General features: G+C 39.3%; 1 protein-coding gene across 11 annotated transcripts in view; it reads left to right on the top strand.

Moving 5' to 3' along the window:
• The window catches only part of LOC144592046 (casein kinase I), a 183,259-nt gene extending 173,397 nt beyond the window's left edge, over positions 1-9,862 (top strand). For 7 of the 11 annotated variants that reach the window (XM_078396283.1, XM_078396280.1, XM_078396276.1 and 4 more), the window contains 2 exons: positions 3,115-3,138; positions 7,678-9,862. In XM_078396283.1, the coding sequence (XP_078252409.1) occupies positions 3,115-3,138; positions 7,678-7,732 (79 nt within the window). In that variant the 3' untranslated portion in view covers positions 7,733-9,862. The remainder of the gene's footprint in view (positions 1-3,114; positions 3,139-7,677) is intronic. The other 4 variants (XM_078396282.1, XM_078396278.1, XM_078396281.1 and 1 more) reach the window with 1 other exon arrangement.
• Positions 9,863-22,615: the final 12,753 nt, after the last annotated feature.

The following is a 22,615-nucleotide window of genomic DNA, read 5'->3' as shown; positions in this document are numbered from 1 at the left end:
ATTGAACCCCATTTGCCATTTTTTAGTCCATTTGCCTATTTGATCAAAATCCCACCGCAATTCTTGATAACTATCTTCACTGTCTACGACACCACCTATTTTTGTGCCATCTGCAAACTTACTAATCATGCCATGTACATTCTTACCCAAATTATTCAAATAGATGACAAATAGTTAAGGGCCCTGTAACAATCCCTGAGGCATACCACTGATCACAGGCCTCCAGTCCATAAAATCTTCCACCACCACCTTCTGCTTCTTACCGCAAAGCTAATTTTGTATCCAGTTAGCTAACTCTTCTTAGATCTTAAGTGATCAAACTTTCCAGATCAGCCGACTGTGCAGAACCTTTTCAAAGGCCTTGCTGAAGTTCATATAGACTGTCTATGGCTCTGCTCTCAACCTCCTTGATTACTTTCTCAAAAAGCGCAATGAAATACATGAGACACGATCTCCCACACACAAAATCATGTTGACTATCCTTGAGCAACCCAGTTCCTTCCAATTGCATGTATATCTCCAGTAACATTCCTACCACAGATGCTAACCTTCTTGGTCAATAGTTCCCAGGTTTTCCTCTGTAGCCTTTCTTAAATAGAGTCACGACATTAGCCGCCCTCCTCCAGTCGTCCGTCACCTCACCCGTGTCCAACGATGATTTGTATATCTCAGCCAGGGCTCCTGCAATTTCATCAATATTGACTTCTTCCAATTCCCCATTGCAGCAATCTAAATTTGTGAAACTTAAGAACAATTCTTCAGACATCACCTCGGCCAGTTAAACTAAAACATAAGCAATATACTTCAAATCTGAAATACAACACAAAATTCCTGGAAATATCAACAAATTGGACGTCATATGTGGGTGGAGAAACAGTAGATATTTCACTTTGATGGTCTTCAGAACCAAAATAAATGAGTGATGTCACAGCTTTTAAGCAAGTATAGAGGCAGTAAAGGTGAGTGTGTAAACGGAGCTCTGTGAGAGTGGAAGACAAATTAAATGTCAGAAGGTATGATGGCACAAGGCAAAACTGACAATGAGTAAAGTAAGGAAACAAAGGATGATCGAGGAGAGTTGCACACAGCAATGCATGCACCAGCTGTTCAATACTGATGTCATTCAATACCATTTTCATAAGTTGTTGAAAATAACCTGAAGTTGCTGAAAGGGTACTGGTTGCATAAAAATGTCTTTCAAAAAAAGGCTGAGTCCAGGTTTGTTTTAAGGGTTTGTTTTTAAGCTTTTCCCAATTTGTAGAACATAGCATGAAACTAAATGCTAATACACAAAGTATAATTGTGCATGGTTTTCAATTTAAATGGTTTGAACCTAAGGTTTAAGTGGTCAATGGAAGTAAATCTGTTATTTGCAAAATAATACCAATACTTTGATTACATGTGTACTGAATTTTCCTTTGTTTAAAAAAAGGCTCTGAAACCTAGTGAAAGTGGTCTCTGAGAATCATTCTTGCTTAACTGTAATTTTGGTTCTTTTTAAAAGCAAATGCTTCTGTGACTTAGAAATTTGTCTGTGATTTTCCTATGTCCAAACAGAATTGCATATTTTCTCAATCTTTTTTAATATTTAACATTGCCATTTTAAAAAAGATGTCGGAAGGAACTGCAGATGCTGGTGTGCACTGAAGATAGACACGAAATGCTGGAGTAACCCAGTCAGCAGACCCTCAGCTGCATGATTCCAGAGTCGTGCAGCATCTCTGGAGAAAAGGAATAGGTGACGTTTTGGGTCGAGACCCTTCTTCTGACACCAAGTCTTTGAGTTCGACTTCAGTTCATGATCACATGGAATGGTGGTGCTGGCTCGAAGGGCCGAATGGCCTACTCCTGCACCTATTGTCTATTGTCTATAGTTCAGACTTTGAGTCTGAAGAAGGGTCATGACCCAAAATGTCACCTATTCCTTTTCTCCAGAGATGCTGCCTGACCTGCTGAGTTACTCCAGCATTTTGTGTCTTATCTTCTATTTTTAAAAAGGTGTTGTGCATAGAAGTACTGTCAGTTTTCCTCTACACCACTTCAGAAATACCTGGGATTACTGGAAATCTATTCAACTATCTCACAGCTTCCAGTACTGAGCCATGCAGCCGAGAGTCATCAGTCAGTCCTTGGATAGTCAAGCACAGCTGGTCATTGGTGATAGCAGCCTACTCCAGTCATCCCCAAGGACAGGGAGTGAGCTCCCTGGCTCACTGGCAGGACTTTGAGAGGCTGCTTGATCACGTCACCTGCAGGAAGGATGTCAGGATGTCAACTGTTCGGGGGGGGGGGGGCATAAATGCCACCAGGGTCACATCCAGGTGATGTGTGCAGAATATGGGCGGGTAAGGCAGTGAGTACCGGCTCTCTCTGGGTTAATAAGATGGTGGGTGGTGGATATGGTGGTGGGTACAGATCCTTGGTGTGCCTCCTGCAATGTTGTCTTAGGCTGCCTGTGATTCCTGCAAGCTATCTTTTGCAAGTTCTTGTCATTCATAAAGTGGAGTGTTATGGCTGCAAAATGGCCTTTGGATGGCAGCATTGTTTTTTTGGTGTAGTTTGCAGGAAAGAGTCAGTCTTCAGTACAAGCTCTGGGCAGATTAAGCTGTAAGCAAATATTGATGTGCCACAGAACTATAATGAATGCAGGTTTCGTGAGATCAGCCCTTTTGTACAATATATTGCTTTTGAATTTTGAACAGTTGGGAGAACTGGTTCCTTTGTGTGAATAGAGGTTTTCTTTATTCAGACCAGTGCGATTGGAAATCTTGCTGATTCGTCCATCTTTGGCCACCACATTGCCAAATTTGATAGAAAAACAGCAAATATGAAAATCTCCCCCAAAAAGTAGCACTAAGGCACCGAAACACATTCATTAGTAATTGGTTTATTCTGGTTTAATGTGCTTATCACCCACAGAACCTTTTAAAATATTAATATTTCACAGACAAATTTCTAAGCTCCTATCTGTTATGTGTTGCTTCTGTGGTTCTAAAGCTTGCTCAAGAAGGCTAAAAGGTTTAATTTTTTGAGAGCAGTTTTCTCACTTGTGGGGTCTGTTTTTGATTCTTTCTGTTTTCTGTTTTTGTTTTGTTTTCTTCCCTTTTTGTATAGCTGCCAGAAAGTGTTGAACATGTGGTGAGTGGTTTAAGTCTGCAGCCGGGCTGGAATGGATTCAGCTTAACAAGAGTTGCCCAGTCTGCTCCTTAGTCATATCTAAAAACACTAATTTGCATGACAATTTGTTATGCTTGCACACAAAAGAAATGAATGCATTGCTTACTGAATAATATTTTTCACATTTCTGACCACATTAATCATTGATTCTTTTCATTCACACAATAGTGTTGAACAACGCAAACTAGGAGCATGTTGGCCCGTGACTGCTTGTAGTTGAACTATTCTGCTTGCTTTACAAACTTCTGCCTTCAAGTTTGATTTTTGCCTTTTAAGAACAGTTGCGATGTTGAACTTGCTTTTTGTTCATCTGTGCTTTTCACTGCGCTGACCTAGAGTTCCCAACTCTTTCATGCACTAAAAAGGTGTTCATTATTTTGGTTTTAAAATGAATAACTTCACCCACGAAAGGTGTGAAGAGGTGGGAGCTCTTGGTCTGAAAATGTTCACTCTACTTTCTAAGTACTAACTATTGTTCTATCGCCCTACATTCTTCAATACTGTCTATTGTGAGCTTAATTTTAATGAGTGTTGACTGGCATTCGATCACATTTACACGTGAACCATTCGGATAAGCATGGCATCTCCCAGTTAAACACCTTCGTTTGTGACTTTTTTCTAAGCTTCACATTGTACGATTTTGTACTTTAAAAATGTAAGAGTTTTGTTAATAAGCCAGCTAAATTAAATAGCTATAATGAAGCCGCATTTTTAAAGGATGGGTCAAGATCAGCGCATTATTTTGCCTGATTATCTTTTATCGAGTATCTGAAAATAAGTATTGTCATATCCAGAAACTTAACTCCCCATATATTAATAACCATCTTACTCCCCACTTCCTCCCTCTTCATTGTCATTGGGGCACATGTCTTCAGCCTTCCAATTCTGATGCGTTGCCGTTCTCTCTATAAACTTTCAACTTCCTTCTTCGAGGCCCTCCTTAAACCCACCCTCATGAACAAGGTTTTCATCACATTCTCCATGATGTTTAGCTCTATCTAATTTCTCAGCTTATACCTCCTACAAAGCCCTTTGGAATATTTACTGTGAGAAAATTTAGATATGGAACTGCATTGTTCAGGTTTTAAAAAGAACGTGGAAAAATAAGTTGAATTTTTGGTTCTGGTTGATACTTGCAGTTGTTTTCTCAGCTAATTTATATACTACTTCACTTTATGAATGTATGTATTTAGCAGTAGAGAGATGTAATGGGAAAGTAGTTCATCTTCAAGCCTATTCACTGGTTCCTCATCAGCAAGGCATTGGATAACAAGATGGCCTCAAATTTCTTGTAAACTGATTCAACTTCAAAAGGTTTTCTTTAAGCAAAGGAGCATTTCAGAATCTTCCCTTGGATGGTTGAATCATGTTGGTCGATGTTTGATCTAACAGATGGTAGATACTTGGGGGTAGAGTGCAGCAAATGCAATGGAAGCTTCTAGTACAAGTGGAAATGAGAAGATAGGATTGTCGCAGCACAGAAGGTGGCCAATTATGTCAGTTTACGTTTCCAATTAGGGGAAACCAATCCATTTCCCAGCAATTTCCCCATTATGTACAATGTTCCCTTCTCTCTTCCCCTCCCCCTTAAATCTATCTATTTATTTTCTGAAAACAATGATTAAATCTTTCAGGTAGTGAAATCCAAACCATTACTGGCTGTGGCCCGACAAAGGTTATTACTACTGTCCTCTTCGTTTTTAGTCTGTTCTCTAGTTAGTGGATCTCTAAAAGAGAAATATAAGTTTATGATGGGATTGGTAGTTAGAGCTGGATATTTAAATCCACACAATAGACAATAGGTGCAGGAGGAGGCCATTCGGCCCTTCGAGCCAGCACCACCATTCAATGTGATCATGGCTAATCATTCTCAATCAGTACCCCGTTCCTGCCTTCTCCCCATACCCCCTGACTCCGCTATCCTTAAGAGCTCTATCTAGCTCTCTCTTGAATGCATTCAGAGAATTGGCCTCCACTGCCTTCTGAGGCAGAGAATTCCACAGATTCACAACTCTGACTGAAAAAGTTTTTCCTCATCTCAGTTCTAAATGGCCTACCCCTTATTCTTAAACTGTGGCCCCTTGTTCTGGATTGGATTTTATTCAATCATCATTATTTTGTTTTGAAAAGTATATTTTTTCAGCTATATATTGAAATAGCATATTTGTTTATAATTAATTATTTTGATAATACAGTATTTCACATGTGACTTAAAAAGGACGTCCCTGAAGTTCAGAACGAACAGTGGAAACTATTGCGCATGGTCAACTGATGCAAACATTGCTGCCATTAATCATCAGATCTTGATTATCTGTTGGGACCTCTGGAGAATCATCACCAGAGAAACAGCTTAAATGCAGTTTTAGGCTTTAGACTTTACCTTAGACTTTGGAGATGAAGTGTAGAAACAGGCCCTACGGCCCACCAAGTCCGCACCTAGTCCACCCGTAAACCAGCACTACCCTACACATTAGGGACAATTTACAGAAGCCAATTAATCTACAAACCAGCAGGTCTGGGATGTGGGAGAAAACCACAACACCTGGAGAAAACCCACGTGGTCACAAGGAGAATGTACAAACTCCGTGCAGACAGGATCGAACCCAGGTCTCTGGCGCTGTAAGACAGTGACTCTACTGGTGTGCTACTGTGCCACCCAAAAGTACCGTTAAGAGCTCTGTAATTTTTATGTTAATATTAAGGCAAATGATCAGGAAAACTCCCACAAAATCCAACCTCCAAATAAAGGTACAAGCTGCTATTGGTCAGTGAATGGAAACATGATTATTGAGTTAGACTGTGACCCTTTGTCCCTTGTATATTGAAGATTAATGACTTGGCTGCAAATATATGTGAATTCTCAGCTGCAGATATCAGTGCCGACAGTCATGAAATGAGAAAAATGCATCCAAGAAAGAAAAGCAAAATACAATTTTTAGTAGAGAACCTTGTATGAAAATTGGATGCTTTTGTATGTTCACCTCCGAACATTTAGTATTTCAAAAGGCATTTTAATTGACATTGTTAATGAAAAGAATGTTGTTGTTTGTAATAATTGGACAATGATTCACAAACCTAATGCTGAACGTCACTAATGTAAGGCAAAATCCTCCTTGAGGATGTTAACCTCCTAATCCTCCTAAGTGGCCCAATGACACAGCATGCTTGAGAGCTTAATGGCCTACTCCTGCTTAGACCTCGTTTGATATGTATGTATGTATGTATGTAGGTTAATTGGATGGGTAAATGTAAAAATTGTCCCTAGTGGGTGTAGGATAGTGTTAATGTACGGGGATCGCTGGGCGGCACGGACTTGGTGGGCCGAAAAGGCCTGTTTCCGGCTGTATATATATGATATGATATATGATATGATATTGCCTCTTATTTTCAGTGGTAACTGTTTAATTTTTTTGTCAATTTACCCATCGCTTTTTATTGTTGCTGGATGAAAATCCTGAAACCCTTTGTCACTAAGCATTAGTACTCCAGTAGTTACCTCACTTCACTAACTACAGCGATTCAGGGAAGCATCTGCAGCAATGAACTGACTGTCCATTCAGGCTATTATTTGCAGCGATTGCCCTGCCCCCCCAAAAAGATGCATCTGCAGCAATGGACTGATTGTGCATTTAAGTAATTAGGACAGCTAAGGCCATGGTTTTTTTGCAAAAGGAATTGAATATAAAAATGGAGAATATTGCTTTAGTTTTAAAGCGGGAAACGTCGGAAGCATTTGCCAGGTTAGGCAACATCTGGGGAAAAAAAAGTTAACAGAGCCACTAGAAACTTAGAAACTGCAGATGATGGAATGTTGGCCGAAGCACAAAGTGTTGGAGGAACTCGGGGGAGGGGGGGGGGGGTCAGGCTGCATCTGCAGAGGGAATGGACTGATGACATTTTGGGTCGGGACTTTGCTTCAGACACCCAATTCTCTCCGCCAAGTCCCTCCGCAGATGCTGCCAGGCCTCCCTGAGTTCTTCCTTCAGAAAGTTTTCCTTCTGAGTTGCAGTTTCAGGTCGATTAATGTTTCAAATGCTTCACTTTAGCTCATTGGTGAAAACACATCTGGAGAATATTGTGTAGACTATATATTTCCTTTATTTCAAAAAAGGCGTGGATATGTTGGAAGCAATTCAAAGAACATCAACTAGACTAATACCCACGTTTCATCTTCATTTTCTTTGATCCTCTTATTCTTTTGTCTTGGTTTCGTTTCCAGTATCTGGTCTTTATTCCCACCTCCTCTTTCTCTGTGACTCTCTGGGCTTTGTACTTGTTTGTCCACTGCTTATATTCATTAACATATCCCTGCTGCTTCCTGGTCTGACTTTCTGAAATATACTTATATAATTCAAATACATCCTAAGTCTTATATAGGTGAATCTAAGCAAATATAATTGGCTCAATATAAAATTTTGTTACAAGAGTTTTGGCTAAAGTATAATTATAGTTGAATTAGATTCCAGAAGTGATTTTTGTTTCCCTCTCTAACGTGCATAGGTGCTGCTGTTTCTTTAAACGGAGAAAAAGGAAAACTATTCAACGTCACAAATGACTCTGGAAGCGGTCTGATCATGGAGAATTACTTACTTGTTCATCTGCTGTCTCTTCATAAACAACAAATCAATCATCTCTGCAGTGACAACAGACTTTATCAAAGGACTTTTCCTTGTGTTTTTGCCCAGTAATTTGGGTGGTTGTCTTATGTGGGCATTCTGTTTTTATTTCATCATCTTGAAACTATGTCGCATCCTATGTCTGTGTGTTCATATTTTGAGGTTGAAGGAGGGACCTTTTGCCAGGTAATGTATGAAACTCAAACTGTTTCTGTGACTTTAACCAAATCAGGCTTGAGTTTGTTTAAATACAATGGGTTGATTTGGTCCCAGCACGTGAAAGGCAGGAATTGTAAGGTGCTTGGTTGTGACAACCTCTGAATGTTTACAAATTGAGAACTAATTTTGTCGCCCAGGAGCTCCTTTGAATATATCTGTAGTAACTGCATAGCCAGAGGTTTGGTCTGTCAGCCTGATGATCCAGGACACGATTCTCATTATCTGAATTACTGAAGAAACTAGGGCAAAAAAACCCCAGACAATTCTGAATTCTACAATTATCTTTTATTTATCTTGATTGAAGACCTCTGCACAAAATATTCAGTATTACATTTTATGCTGTGTGCACCTGTCTTTGTTGAGGCCGCTGTCCAGAGCAACTGTGGAAGGAATTGGGTTGATTCAGCGGGTCGGTGATTCATGGCTGTTGCACTATTACAGTATAAACAACCCAAGATGGCTCCAGACATTCGTGTGTACAAACAATACCTGCTTTATTTACCTCCAAATGGAGAAGAAATGCAGTAGAAGGGCAGCATGTGCTTATTGTATGATATTATGACATGTTTGTAAAATGTAAACTGTGCTTCCTGATGTATTGTTTGGACTGATAGATGCTGAATGTCCTGAGAGCTTGTAGAATGAAGGAGGTAAGAAGATATTTTGATCATGCCTTGAAGTATGCCGTGAGGAAGGACATGGGCTAAACCTGTGATGATGGATAATGGGAGTGATGAATCATGAATGAACACACCAAATGCTTTGGCCTAAATGGATTTTAGGCAAGGCCTGGATAACATCTAGAATTGCCAGGCAATTTGGATGCACTACGTCTAATTCATAAAATAGTTCTTTAATTGAAAGCTAAAGAATGTGAAACAAATGGGTCAGGTAATATTGCCTATTGCATTTAATAGCTGTGGTACCCAAACTGTGCAGTTGTATGTGAAGCATTCCTTTCTCATCGTAAATACAGCCGTTCAAAGACTTCATTCTGGAGATGGGTCAGGTACTTTCTCTATAAATAAATCCTTAAAGTGCCTGCATTAGGAACAGATCAGCTGTTCTACAAAACATCTCATTCTGTTTTCCATCTTCTGCTCAACAGTTCGCTTCCACAGACATTTAAATACACCGCTGGGACTTCCAATGTTGTGCAGTGTTTATCAGCTGTTTTCTACAGGTTTTTAGTTTCAATCTTGCGCTGGATATTCTTGACAACGTCAGGTTCTGGATTATGTCTGATGCGATGTATTAAATTGTTGTTTAATACGTTGTATGCAAATTTCTTTGCATTTGTGTAGAAAGACTGGAAGAAAAGTTAGAATATTTTAACATGAAACTGCAAATCATAATGGGCAGGGAACTACTTTTGTGTCTGCAGTATTTGACCAAATCTTTTTTCCTCTTAATTACATGATGTGTGTAAATAAGTACAGTATTTTTTCTGTACCTCCATAAATTTGATCATCACTTTCAATTTACTTTTGTTGGTAGGTTTTTTGCCTGTATGGAGTGCACAACATGATGTTGGCACAAAAAGGAAGGAAGGTGTATTGTATATTAATGTAATTATGGACTGTAATCTTTACAAACAAATCAAACATTTCCCGTTTGTTGAAATGAAGACCAGTACATCAGCACAAGCTTATTGGCAAGATTTCAAGTGCTGCATTTTATGCCTGGGATGGATTTTCCTTCCGACAATGCAGTCTGGTCATGATTGGAAAATGCAGCTGTGTTCAGTTTAGGCCAATAATTTTATGCAGTCATTGCTTTTCTGTCAATACTAATAAAGTGAACTCTGCCTGACTGTACAAGTGATGTAATACATCTGTTTCCCAATATGTAACTGAAAAAAAATAAAAGTAGTTTTTTTAAAAATTAGTCTGACAATGCTGTTCATCCCAATGTTTAACTCTCTGATTTGACCATGCATGCCTAAAAATTCAAAATGTAACTTGAATTTTGTGGCCTGTTCCCACTTCCAATCCCCCTCCCCATCCCACCTGTTTCACACATTGAAATTTCAGTAAGGTGAGTAGCTGAATTATTTTCTTGAATAAATTTGATACATTATTTGCCGTTTTGAAAAACGCAATTATAATGTGTAATGTTTGTGATATGTATATATAAATGTTTGCTATATATATATGTATGTGTGTGTTTGTATTTTGCATGAGTGTGTGTATATATATATATATATATATTGAAATTATAATAAATGCTAACACAAAATACTAACACAAAAAATATAAGACTCAACCTTGATTCCAGAGCTTAATGTGGCAAATTGGAATCTCAGACCAGCAAGAATTATTTTAAATGGTAGAATGAAAAATCGCATTCATCAAGTTGCAAGCAATCAGGATTCAAACAACATTTAATGTAGAAACAAGTTGAAAGATTAAATGAGTCATTTAAAAGTTATCTTTAACTGGTGAAGGGTATTGCACTGATGAATGGGTCGAATGCCTAATTTTCCATTACTAATAAGAAGTCACTGATTTTGTCTGAATTTTTCAGTCCACCTCTAATTATTTTTTTATTGCTCTCCACCGATATCTCTCTTCCACTGTATCTACCTTTTGGTAAGCTTCACTTACATTGGTGCTTCGTCCTATCACTGCTAAGCTCGTGATTTGCTGAACCAAGTCCTTGCCCCCAACTTTGATGCTTTGCTCCCCATTAAAACTCAATTTTCACTTTGGCTATTTATCTGAAGAGATCCTCATGTCCTTTGCCTATTCCACAACGATAGACCATTGATTGTGTGTGGCGGGCAAATTATTTAGTTCTTAGCTATTATATATGGTTAGTCTACATGAGCACTTACAGCTTCTGCTCTCATCTGCTGATTCTAAATCATGCTGAAATCCAGCTTTATCCTATTGCAAACTTTATACTTTAGCATGTTTTCCTCTCTCTCTTCTACTCTTAAGTTAAATACAAGCACAAGATCATGGTTGATTTTTATTGCAGTAATTTAAACTATCTGGCCATTGCCTCTATTCCTCACCAGCCAAACATTGTAATATTTTCCATACCCCAGTCTGAAACTGGCAGCTTTTTCTCGTGGTTCTGTTTTCCCTCAGGACCCCAGTTAATTTGCCTTATTCACCTCTGCTGCATTCCCACAAAAATAAAATTGCCTACGTTCCTTCCAGGCCCATCCATGAGCTACCTTGTTCCTCATAACTTATACTCCATCTCCAACTTTCCTCCGCAGAATCTATGTTCATCTTACACAAAACTCTTTTCAATCCTTTCAGTCATGTTTCCACTGCTATTACAGCACAGAAACCACTCTCATCAATAGCAGTGATTGCAAAGATAATCTCTCACTTTATCTTTTTTGATCCCCTTTTCATTTACCAGTATTTTCCAATATCTCTACACAGCTCTTCACTGGATGGGCCAGCTCTTGCCAAGTTGCTTTACCTGTGCAGTTGGAACTGCAGAATCTGCAGTGATGCATTTGCTGCACCTCTTCCACTGGGATTTAACAGGTATCTGTTCGGGAGTCGAGCGTTTAATTGTTATATGTATTAATGGGAACAATTTTTTTTTTTTTGCTGCAGCTTTACAGGTCCATGATCACAATAATACAGCAAACGATACAATAAATTACTAATTGGCAGTACACTGAAACCAGACCATAATATTGCAAAACTGAAGTTTGTAGTGCAACTAAAACAAAGACAATGGTAGGTCGTTACTAAGGTGGAGTTGTGGTTAGTGTTGTGCATTGTACAAGAGCCAGAAGATTATTGGGAGGAAGCTGTTCTTGAACTTGAACCTGGAGATCGTGGTTCTCGGGCTGTTGTTTCTTCCCAATTGTAGTAGCGAGATGTGTGGCTAGAGTTATGTGGATCTTGGATCTTTGCTGCCTTCTAGATCCCTGTGAGAGTGAAGAGTTCAATACACGTGATGGACCAGGCAATGTCAACCACTTTCTGTAGCCTCATTTGTCCATCAGCGCTTGAATTTCGAGCCATGCTCCAATGCAGCCAGCCAGGGTCCTGTTCTGTGTTCTAAACTAAAAACTCCACTTTGCTACTAATTTCTCGTTTATTACTGTCCTTATAACCTACTCCTACCTAAGCCTGTGTTGGTTATATACCCTAGCACTTCATAATGTTGTTTGGTATTTTTGTTTGACAACCCTTGCACAGTATGTCGTGAAGTTGCCTGTGGTAGAGATTTCATATCAGTGGGAATTGCATTATTTCAGAATTGTTGTTTTTTTAAGCTGCATTGTTGTGGCACCACATCCATTTTAGGCATTATTTTCCACAATTTTGTTTCATGTTGGTGGAGATGCTTCATAAAATTGCAACTGCCCATTGGTATTCCATATGTGGGGGTGTGTTTCAATTCCATGCCTGAGGCACTAAACGGATTAAATACCCATCTTATTTATATGCCGTAAAATTCTTTAATGCCTTTCTGAAGGGAGATCTTCCCTGGTGCAATGATCTGAATTATACAATGCAGAATGCATGAGAAAATGTGTTTATTAATATGCAGCAATTTGTTTTTTTTTGTATTGAGAATTGTAGTTAGAAATGGGTGCTAGTGTAATGAATGCAACATGTTCATTTTAGGTAAAGTTTGGGAAATATAATTTGGATAGGTTGATTTTTCTTTTTGGCTGCAAACAATGTTTTGTATTCAACAATTGCTGTGCTGTCTTCCTGTCTTAAAAAAAACCCCAAAACATCATCTGAGCAATGATGGTTCAACAAAAACTTGATAAGTTAATGTAAAAATTTTGAAGTATTGATTATGTCTCTGCAATTTAGTATGATATTCTTATGGACCAAAGATTGCTTTTTGCTCAGAAATTGTATTCCCAATTCCACTATGGAAATTTCTGAGTTGCAATTACAGTTCGTAAAACAAAAATACACACAACCATGTTCTTTTAGATTCCACACTTTGTGTTGTGTTGTAGTAGAAACATGTCATGTCTTCAAATTAGATCATAGCTATATGAAGAGAACACTAAGTTTTAAACATACTATTAATTTTTTTAAATCAAATGATAACCATGGGACACTATGGTCCTTTGCTTCTTTAATGCAAAATTAAATGGATTGTTGAATATTGTTTACTTTGGTTAGGGTTAAAGCTCTCTGCTACTTTGGTAGAATAGGTAATTGTTTATATATTATTTTTGATGCTCACAATGCTCAGAGAAACGGAGACACGAGTAATGTTAGGGATTAATAAGGAATACTTGCCTTTGAGTGTATATACTTAATTAAGGATGTTCTGATGTATAAATTATCCTTTGTTTTTGCAGAAAAGCTGCTTTGCCTGACAGAGCAACTTTTCCCCCTAAAAATAGAACTTGGTAAGTGGAATGATGTCTTATTTCAAAGAACACAAGCATCATGTCGCCCAGGTTAAGTTGTGACCTTAATGTCCGTAAAATATATACAACTGGTCTATTTAGCTGTGGTTTAACTTTGAAATCTTTGAAAGATGTGTTGACAGTTCTAACAAAAATACTTTGCCTCCAAAAAACAGAAAAGATGTTGATGATATTATTTTGGTTGAAATGTCGTTGATAACATACTGTGTGCAATCTGTTTGCCAATGCAACTGATTTAGAGAAATAATAAATTTAATTTGTGCTTTTATTATTCAAATTCACCAGGTTATCTGTGATATTTTAACTCTATTCTGATTAGGCCAATATTTGCAAATTGGTAGGCTGATTTATTCTGTTGTGCAATGTTTTTATTTGGCTTTGTGCTCATACTTATCTCTTTTTTAATTGAAAAAAAGTACACGTTGTAGCGGGTCTGGGAGCGGAGATGTTTCTGATTGAACAATGGATATTCTACTCAGCTTAAACAGAGTTTGGTGGTGTTGAGAGGTTGGTTAAATTGTGTGGGAGCACCAGGAAGGGTGAGGGGTATTGGAAATCGGGTAGGAGCCAAGCAATGTGGAGTTGGGAAGAAAATATGTTTTTAGTTTAGATTTGAGATACAATGTGGAAACGGTCCTTCGGTTCAACAAGTCCACGCCGACCAACAATCACCTCGTACACGAGCAGTGAGGACAATTTACAATTTTAATCAAAGTCAATTAACCTACAAACCTGTCCATCTTTGGAGTGTGGGAGGAATCTGGAGCACTTGGAGAAAACCCATGCGGTCACAGCGCGAATGTACTCTGTTCAGACAGCACCTGAAGTCAGGATTGAACCCGGGTCTCTGGTGCTGTAAGGCCGCAACTCAACCACTGTGCCACCCATGTTGTTATCGAGGTAAGGAATGGGATGGAGGTAGTGGGGTGGGTAGGATTTAACAGTCTGGGTATGGCAGCAGAAGAGTAGTGCTACATTTTATAACCACCATTAAATGATGAGCAAGAATGAAAGCAATGGCTGGTGTTGGAGCAGGAGTGAGAGGAATGTGTAGGTTACAGGTCCCATCATACAGGAACGCTGACGGGGGGGAAGAAAAGCTTCAGCTAATATGCTTTCCAAAACCTCAACTTGTCTCGCCGTGCTTACCAGCCAAAAAAGCATTGTAAGTTATGTCAGTATTTCCTCTCTAAAATGTTATTGAAACTTTTGAGAGGCTAGATGAGCTATTTAAAAATAAGTTCCGTACCACTCCCAGCTACGAAAGGTGGCAGTCAAACATTCATAATCACCTCAAGCAGTAATGAACATTTTATAGTGGACCAAAGCTGTAAGTCAACTGTCGGATTGCTGCAATAAAAATAATTACATGCTGGGATTATTCCCAACTCGCCAATCAACTTGCAGGTTTCAGACTCTTGCACTTTTATGTTACTGGAAGTTATTTGTCACTTAAAAAAAAAACTTGGCACTCTAAGACAAAATTATATTACAGTGCATTCCATTGCGTTTGAAGTCTAGAGATTTGTGGCAGTGTGAAATTCTAAATAACACCTTTCCTTAACACTGGGAGAAGCACAATCTCTGCAGTACATGGACACATGACGTTTTGCATCGGGACCATTCTTCAGACAAATTGTAATGATGGTGGGGGGGGGGAATGAGGAGAAAGCTGTAAGAGAGGTGAAGGTTGGACAAAGTGTGGCAAGTGATAGGTGGATATACAGTGCCCTCCATAATGTTTGGAACAAACACCCATCATTTATTTGTTTGCCTCTGTACTCCACAATTTGAGATTTGTAATAGAAAAAAATCACATGTGGTTAAAGTGGACATTGTCAGATTTTAATCATGGCCATTTTTATACATTTTGGTTTCACCATGTAGAAATTACAGCAATGTTTACACATAGTCCCCCCCATTTCAGAGCACCATAATGTTTGGGACACAGCAATGTCATGTAAATGAAAGTAGCCATGTTTAGTATTTTGTTGCATATCCTTTGCATGCAATGACTGCATGAAGTCCAGAACCAGGGGCCACAGTCTTAGAATAAAGGGGAGGCCATTTAAAACTGAGGTGCAAAGGAACTTTTTCATCCAGAGAGTTATGAATTTGTGGAATTCTCTGCCACAGAGGGCAGCGGAGGCCAAATCACTGGATGAATTTAAGAGTGAGTTAGATAGAGCTCTGGGGGCTAGTGGAATCAAGGGATATGGGGAGAAGTTGGGCACAGGTTACTGATTGTGGATGATCAGCCATGATCACGACGGCTCGAAGGGCCGAATGGCCTCCTGCACCTATTTTCTATGTTTCTATGTGAGTCCGATTCATGGACATCACCAGTTGATGGGTGTCTTCTCTGGTGATGCTCTGCCAGGCCTGTATTGCAGCCATCTTTAGTTTACGCTTGTTTTCGGGGCGAGCCCCCTTCAATTTTCTCTTCAGCATATAAAAGGCATGCTCAATTGGGTTCAGATCAGATGATTGACTTGGCCACTCAAGAATTGACTGTTTTTTAGCTTTGAAAAACTCCTTTGTTGCTTCAGCAGTATGTTTGGGATCATTGTCTTGCTGTGGAATGAACCGCCGGCCAATGAGTTTTGAGGCATTTGTTTGAACTTGAGTAGATAGGATGTGTCTATACACTTCAGAATTCATTACGCTACTACCATATGCAGTTGTATCATCAATGAAGATAAGTGAGCCAGAAGCCTTCTGCAGCCTTGCATGCCCAGGCCATAACGCCCCACCAAAGTGTTTCACAGATGAGGTGGGATGCTTTGGATCTTGGGCAGTTCCTTATCTCCTCCATACTTTGCTCTTGCCATCATTCTGATATAAGTTCATCTTCGCCTCTTCTGTCCTCATTATAGCCACGATCTTTTTCCAGAAATGTGGTTGCTCTTTTAAGTATTTCTTGGCAAACTGTAACCTGACCATCCTATTTTTTGCAGCTAACCAGTGGTTTGCATCTTGTAGTGTAGCCTCTGTATTTCTGTTCATGAAGTCTTCTGCGGACAGTGGTCATTGACAAATCCACACCTGATTCCCGAAGCGTGTTTCTGATCTGTCGGACAGGTGTTTGGGGGTTTTTCTTTATCACAGAGAGAATTCTTCTGTCATCAGCTGTGGAGGTCGTCCTTGGCCTGCCAGTCCCTTTACGATTAATAAGCTCACCAGTGCTCTCATTCTTCTTAATGATGTTCCAAACAGTTGATTTTGGTAAGCTTCGGGTTTGGCTAATGTCTCTAACAGTTTTATTCTTGTTTCTCAGTCTCATAATGGCTTCTTTAACTTTCATTGGCTCAACTCAATAAAAGTTTCCAAAAGTGACGGAAAGACTGGAGGAAAGACTGGGTGCCGAGAGCTCTCTTATACCTGCATTAAGGAGGCAAACACACCTGAGCAATTACAAACACCTGTGAAGCCACATGTCCCAAACATTGTGGTTCCCTGAAATGGGGGGATTATGTATAAACACTGCTGTAATTTCTACATGGTGAAACCAAAATGTGTAAAAATGGCCTTGATTAAAATCTGACAATTTGCACTTTAACCACATGTGTTTTTTTTCTATTACGAATCTCAAATTGTGGAGTACAGAGGCAAATAAATAAATGATGAGTCTTAGTCCCAAACATTATGGAGGGCACTGTAGTTGAGAGGGTTTTGATCATGTTGCTCGTCCATACTACATTAAATCATCTTTCTTCCAGAATACAGCATACATTTGCATCGATAAGAGCAGCAAAGTTGACTGCACTCGTTGTCATCAGGTTTAAAGCAATGTAAATATGTACAAGATGCTTTCAAAGCTACAACGTCCCTCTGTAGGGTGCACTGTTACATCATTTGTGACAGTGTGAACGTCAACCTTTTAAATTCTATTTGTACTATAAGATGTAACATTAGTTGAATAAGATGTAACTGAGGTTCTAATAACATACAAAGTCACATTTACTCCATAACTAATCTCAGCCCCATGCTCTGGATTGGATAAAATATTAAAATCAACAACATATAATGAAAGGGAAAAATATGAGAAGAAAATTCTAGCCAACCCATACGTGTTTAGAGGGAGAGAACTGATGATGTGAGACTTGATCCTGTAGAAAGTGAGCCAGTGGAATTAATAATGGGAAATGGTACGTGCAGGTATTTTGCAACGGTTGCAATATCTCCAAAGTAACTAGATTTGGAATTGAAAGGGAAGGAGGAAAGCAAGAAAGTTACTCAAGAAAATGATACTGAGATATTCAGAATTGTGGCTGGCAAGTCTCAGGTAGCTGATGAGCTTCATCCTAGATTTTTAAAAGAAGTGCCTCCCGTCAATAGCTAAAGAAATTCAATCTAGTTATTTTGATTAACAAGGGTGTCGATGGTTATGGGGAGAAGGCAGGAGAATGGAGTTGAGAGGGAAAAATAGATCAGCCACGATTGAATGGGGGAGTGGACTCAATGGGCCGAATGGCCGACTTCTGCTACTATGTTTTATGAACTTATGAATTTAGAAGAATGAGGGAAGAAATGGAAAAGATCCTGAGAGGGAATGTCTGGGTAGATATTGAGATGTTTCCACTGAGTGCCAAATCCCATTGAAGCTTGCAACACCTTTGCTTAAAACAAATTTACAAATTGTCAGTTATTAAAGTTATTAAAGATGTGATAGCATCACATTTGGAAAGTGGTGAAATCATCGGACAAAGTCAGCATGGATTTACCAAAGGCAAATCATGTCTGACGAATCTTATAGAATTTTTCGAGGATGTAACTAGTAGAGTGGATAAGGGAGAACCAGTCGATGTGTTATATCTGGACTTTCAGAAGGCCTTCGACAAGGTCCCACATAGGAGATTGGTGTACAAACTTAAAGCACATGGTATTGACGGTTCAGTTTTGAGGTGGATAGAAAATTGGTTGGCGGACAGGAAGAAAAGAGTAGGAATAAACGGGTCCTTTTCGGAATGACAGGCAGTGACTAGTGGGGTACCGCAAGGCTCAGTGCTGAGACCCCAGTTATTTACAGTGTATATTAATGATTTGGACGAGGGAATTGAATGCAACATCTCTAAGTTTGCGGATGACACGAAACTGGGTGGCAGTGTTAGCTGCGAGGAGGATGCTAGGAGGCTGCAGAGTGACTTGGATAGATTAGGCGAGTGGGCAAATGCATGGCAGATGCAATATAATGTGGATAAATGTGAGGTTATCCACTTTGGCGGCAAGAACAGGAAAGCAGAGTATTACCTGAATGGTGACCGATTGGGAGAAGGGGAGATGCAACGTGACCTGGGTGTCATGGTGCACCAGTCATTGAAAGCAAGCATGCAGGTGCAGCAGGCAGTGAAGAAAGCGAATGGTATGTTGGCATTCATAGCAAGAGGATTTGAGTTTAGGAGCAGGGAGGTTCTGCTGCAGTTGTACAGGGCCTTGGTGAGACCGCACCTGGAGTATTGTGTGCAGTTTTGGTCTCCTAACCTGAGGAAAGACGTTCTTGCCTTAGAGGGAGTACAGAGAAGGTTCACCAGATTAATCCCTGGGATGGCGGGACTTGCATATGAGGAAAGACTGGATAGACTGGGCTTGTACTCGCTGGAATTTAGAAGACTGAGGGGGGATCTTATAGAAACATATAAAATTCTTAAGGGGTTGGAGAGGCTAGATGCGGGAAGATTGTTCCCGATGTTGGGGGAGTCCAGAACCAGGGGTCACAGCTTAAGGATAAGGGGGAAGTCTTTTAGGACCGAGATGAGAAAACATTTCTTCACACAGAGAGTGGTGAGTCTGTGGAATTCTCTGCCACAGAAGGTAGTTGAGGCTAGTTCATTGGTTATATTTAAGAGGGAGTTGGATGTGGCCCTTTTTGCTAAAGGGATCAGGGGGTATGGAGAGAAGGCAGGTACAGGCTACTGAGCTGGATGATCAGCCATGATCATATTGAATGGCGGTGCAGGCTCGAAGGGCCGAATGGCCTCCTCCTGCACCTATTTTCTATGTTTCTATGTCAGACAGTATGGAAATGGAAAGTATATCACTATTTTAGCTACTGTCGGATACAAATGGTGATAAGGCATGATATAAAAGTGAAATTAAATTGTATTGTGGAATTGTTGAATTATTTTCAATTTGAAAAGGAAAAAAAATTAGGGAATCGCTGCAAATGGAGGGGATCAGGATATCACTTTTGATGACTGTCCAAGGCTAGAAGATGTATGGTGAGGATTCTTTTAGGCGTTGCGTCCTTGGTTTCTGCCAGCATCAGGATCATTTGGGTGAAGTTCTAGACGACAATGGGCAGCCACAGTACTGAGGTCCATCATGATCAGTGAAGGGGAAAAACAGTAGAAAATGTACAATCTTGTGTTGGTATAAATATACTTAATTTGGGCATATATTACATATATTACATAGATACATAGACAATAGGTGCAGGAGTAGGCCATTCGGCCCTTCGAGGCAGCACCACCATTCAATGTGATCATGGCTGATCATCCACAATCAGTACCCTATTCCAGCCTTCTCCCCATATCCCTTGATTCCGCTAGCCCTAAGAGCTCTATCTAACTCTCTTTTGAATGCATCCAGTGAATTGGCCTCCACTGCCTACTGAGGCAGAGAATCCCACAAATTCACAACCCTCTGGATGAAAGAAAACGTCCCCATTTCAATTGTAAATGGCCTACCCCTTATTCTTAAACTGGCCCCTGGTTCTGAACTCCCCGAATATCGGGAACATGTTTCCTGCATCTAGCATGTCCAATCACATAATAATTTTTATATATTTCCATAAGATCCCCTCTCATCCTTCTAAATTCCAATGAATACAAGCCCAGTTGCTCCATTCTTTCATTATATGACAGTCCCGCCATCCCGGAATTAACCTCGTGAACCTCAGCTGTACTCCCTCAAAAGCAAGAATGTCCTTCATCAAATTGAGAAGAATAAAAACTCTCTTATTTGTGAAGTTCATACAGTCTGTTTACATTTGAATAGGCATAAGGGTTTAGAAAAGGAATTGGTGTATTATTTTAATTTAAAATTGGGAATTTCTATACAGTTTCACTTGGGAATGTGGGGACCCTCTTTGTACATGTTCATTATGACAGCTGTGTTCTTTACAGCTCTCCTGTTCAAAAGCATGATTTGAGTCCTAATAAATCACATTTTCAAATTGTTTTGAATGATTATAGCTTTATGCTTGAGCATGCTCCTATCTTATGGCAGCGTGACATATTGGAGATTAAGAATCACTCACATTTTTATGCTTACAGTAATTATCCTCGCCATCATTGCCCTCCTTAAATTCACTTAAGCTTTTGCAATGATGCAAACGTGTAACAGCCGTGCTTATTTACAAAAAATAGAAATAAATAAAGCATTGGTACTTCAGCCTATCTTTTTGCTATACAGTTCTGTTCTTTAGAGTACCCTTAATATTATGTGGGTTCATTCTCTATTATTATCTGCCATAACTCCGTATTTCACCAGAAGTAAGTAGCTGTGATAGACATGAATAGACATAAAAAACAAAGACGCATATCTTTCATTGATTTGTTCTTTGAAGATTTTTATATCTCCAGTTTCCCCCTCTCCTGACTCTCAGTCTGAAGAAGGGTCTCGACCCGAAATGTCACCTATTCCTTTTCTCCACAGATGCTGCCTGACCCGCTGAGTTACTCCAGCATTTTGTGTCAAACTTCGGTGTAAACCAACATCTGCAGTTCCTCCCTACACAAGTAAGTAGTTATGGTTTGCCAGTTTGTCAGTTCATTTGCTTCCTCAGTCAGTGGAGTATACAAACTGACTTGAGAGGGGTGAACAAAGAGACTAGTGGGTTAATAACTTTAGTCTTGTTGAATTTTTTAGGAAAGACTGGAGAGTAAAAGTATGGAAAGGTTTGGAAAATTTATGAAATGTTTGGAAAACATAACTCTACGTGGAAACTTCCAACAGTTTGTGTAGGAAAATTATTCTTTAGCATTCCATTGGTACTGATGAAATAATTTTGTAAAAATCAATGCGAGTTAATTGAGACTGCACCAAAATAAATTAAAATGTTCTTTCTCACAATGTGGGTGGAGGGAGCATGTTTCTTATAAGGAAATCTGGAATAAGGGTCACTGCTTAAAATAAATGGCACTGCTTAAGATTAACAGTAGTCCAACAAAGTCCAAGTACAGATCAGAAATGGAATGGGTGAAAGGTGCAGCAAGCCCACAGAAATAGATTACCTGTTCCGGTGAGACACTGGAAGTAACTGCAGATAATTCACATGGTCATTTGACAAGTTATATATTATGCCGTACAAGTGATTCTGCTGTAATGCGAGAAACCTTGTGTGAGAGAAAATTCCTTAAAGACAATTGTGTCAACGTGGGAAAGGAGGTTAGGGCTAGAGAGTTTCAGACTCTTAATAACAAGTTATATTACCCTCAGGATTTTCAAATCTTACGGTATTTTAAAATAATTTAAAGCTTTTTTTTTGCAAAAATGCAAAAAGCTATATGTTCCATTGTTTGAGAATCATTGTACAAGTGTCAATAGAAACGATTGCATGTCAATTACAAAGGTCACCTGCTATTAAAATAGAGCTGTGGTCATCACAGATAATGGTGTCTGATTAGTGCAAGGAGTTTACATGGAAAAAAGGCTTTCCCCCCATTCTGTTTAATTCCAAGACTTTTTTGGCTTGTCAATTTCCAAAGTAACTTTTTAAGTGGTTCTCTTATTCCAAATTGAAATTGCATTATAACCAATTTGGCCTGCGTCATGCAAATAATGTTTTCTAATTCATTATTAGCATTATATTAAATTTGTGTTATTGAAACACGCAATACAGTAGAATTACTGTTCTAATGCTTTTAGCTAAAAATAATAGCACTATTTTGGAAATGTACATGAAACTGATCTAATCAGAAATTATATTTTTTCCATATTTTTATGTATGGTTTTTAGATACATAGAAAATAGGTGCAGGAGTAGGCCTTTTGGCCCTTCGAGCCAGCACAACCATTCAATGTGATCATGGCTGATCTTCCAGAATCAGAACCCTGTTCCTGCTTTCTCCCTATATCCCTTGAATCCGCTAGCCCAAAGAGCTACATCTAACTCTCTTGAATGCATCCAGTGAATTGGCCTCCACTGCCTTCTGTGGCAGAGAATTCCACAGATTCACAACACTCTGGCTGAAAAAGCTTTTCCTCATCTCAGTCCAGAATGG

The sequence above is a fragment of the Rhinoraja longicauda genome, chromosome 3 (assembly GCF_053455715.1).
Source record: "Rhinoraja longicauda isolate Sanriku21f chromosome 3, sRhiLon1.1, whole genome shotgun sequence".
NCBI classification, from domain to species: domain Eukaryota; kingdom Metazoa; phylum Chordata; class Chondrichthyes; order Rajiformes; family Arhynchobatidae; genus Rhinoraja; species Rhinoraja longicauda.
The sequence above is the reverse complement of the archived record's forward strand: the minus strand, read 5'-3'. Positions and strand labels throughout refer to the sequence as shown.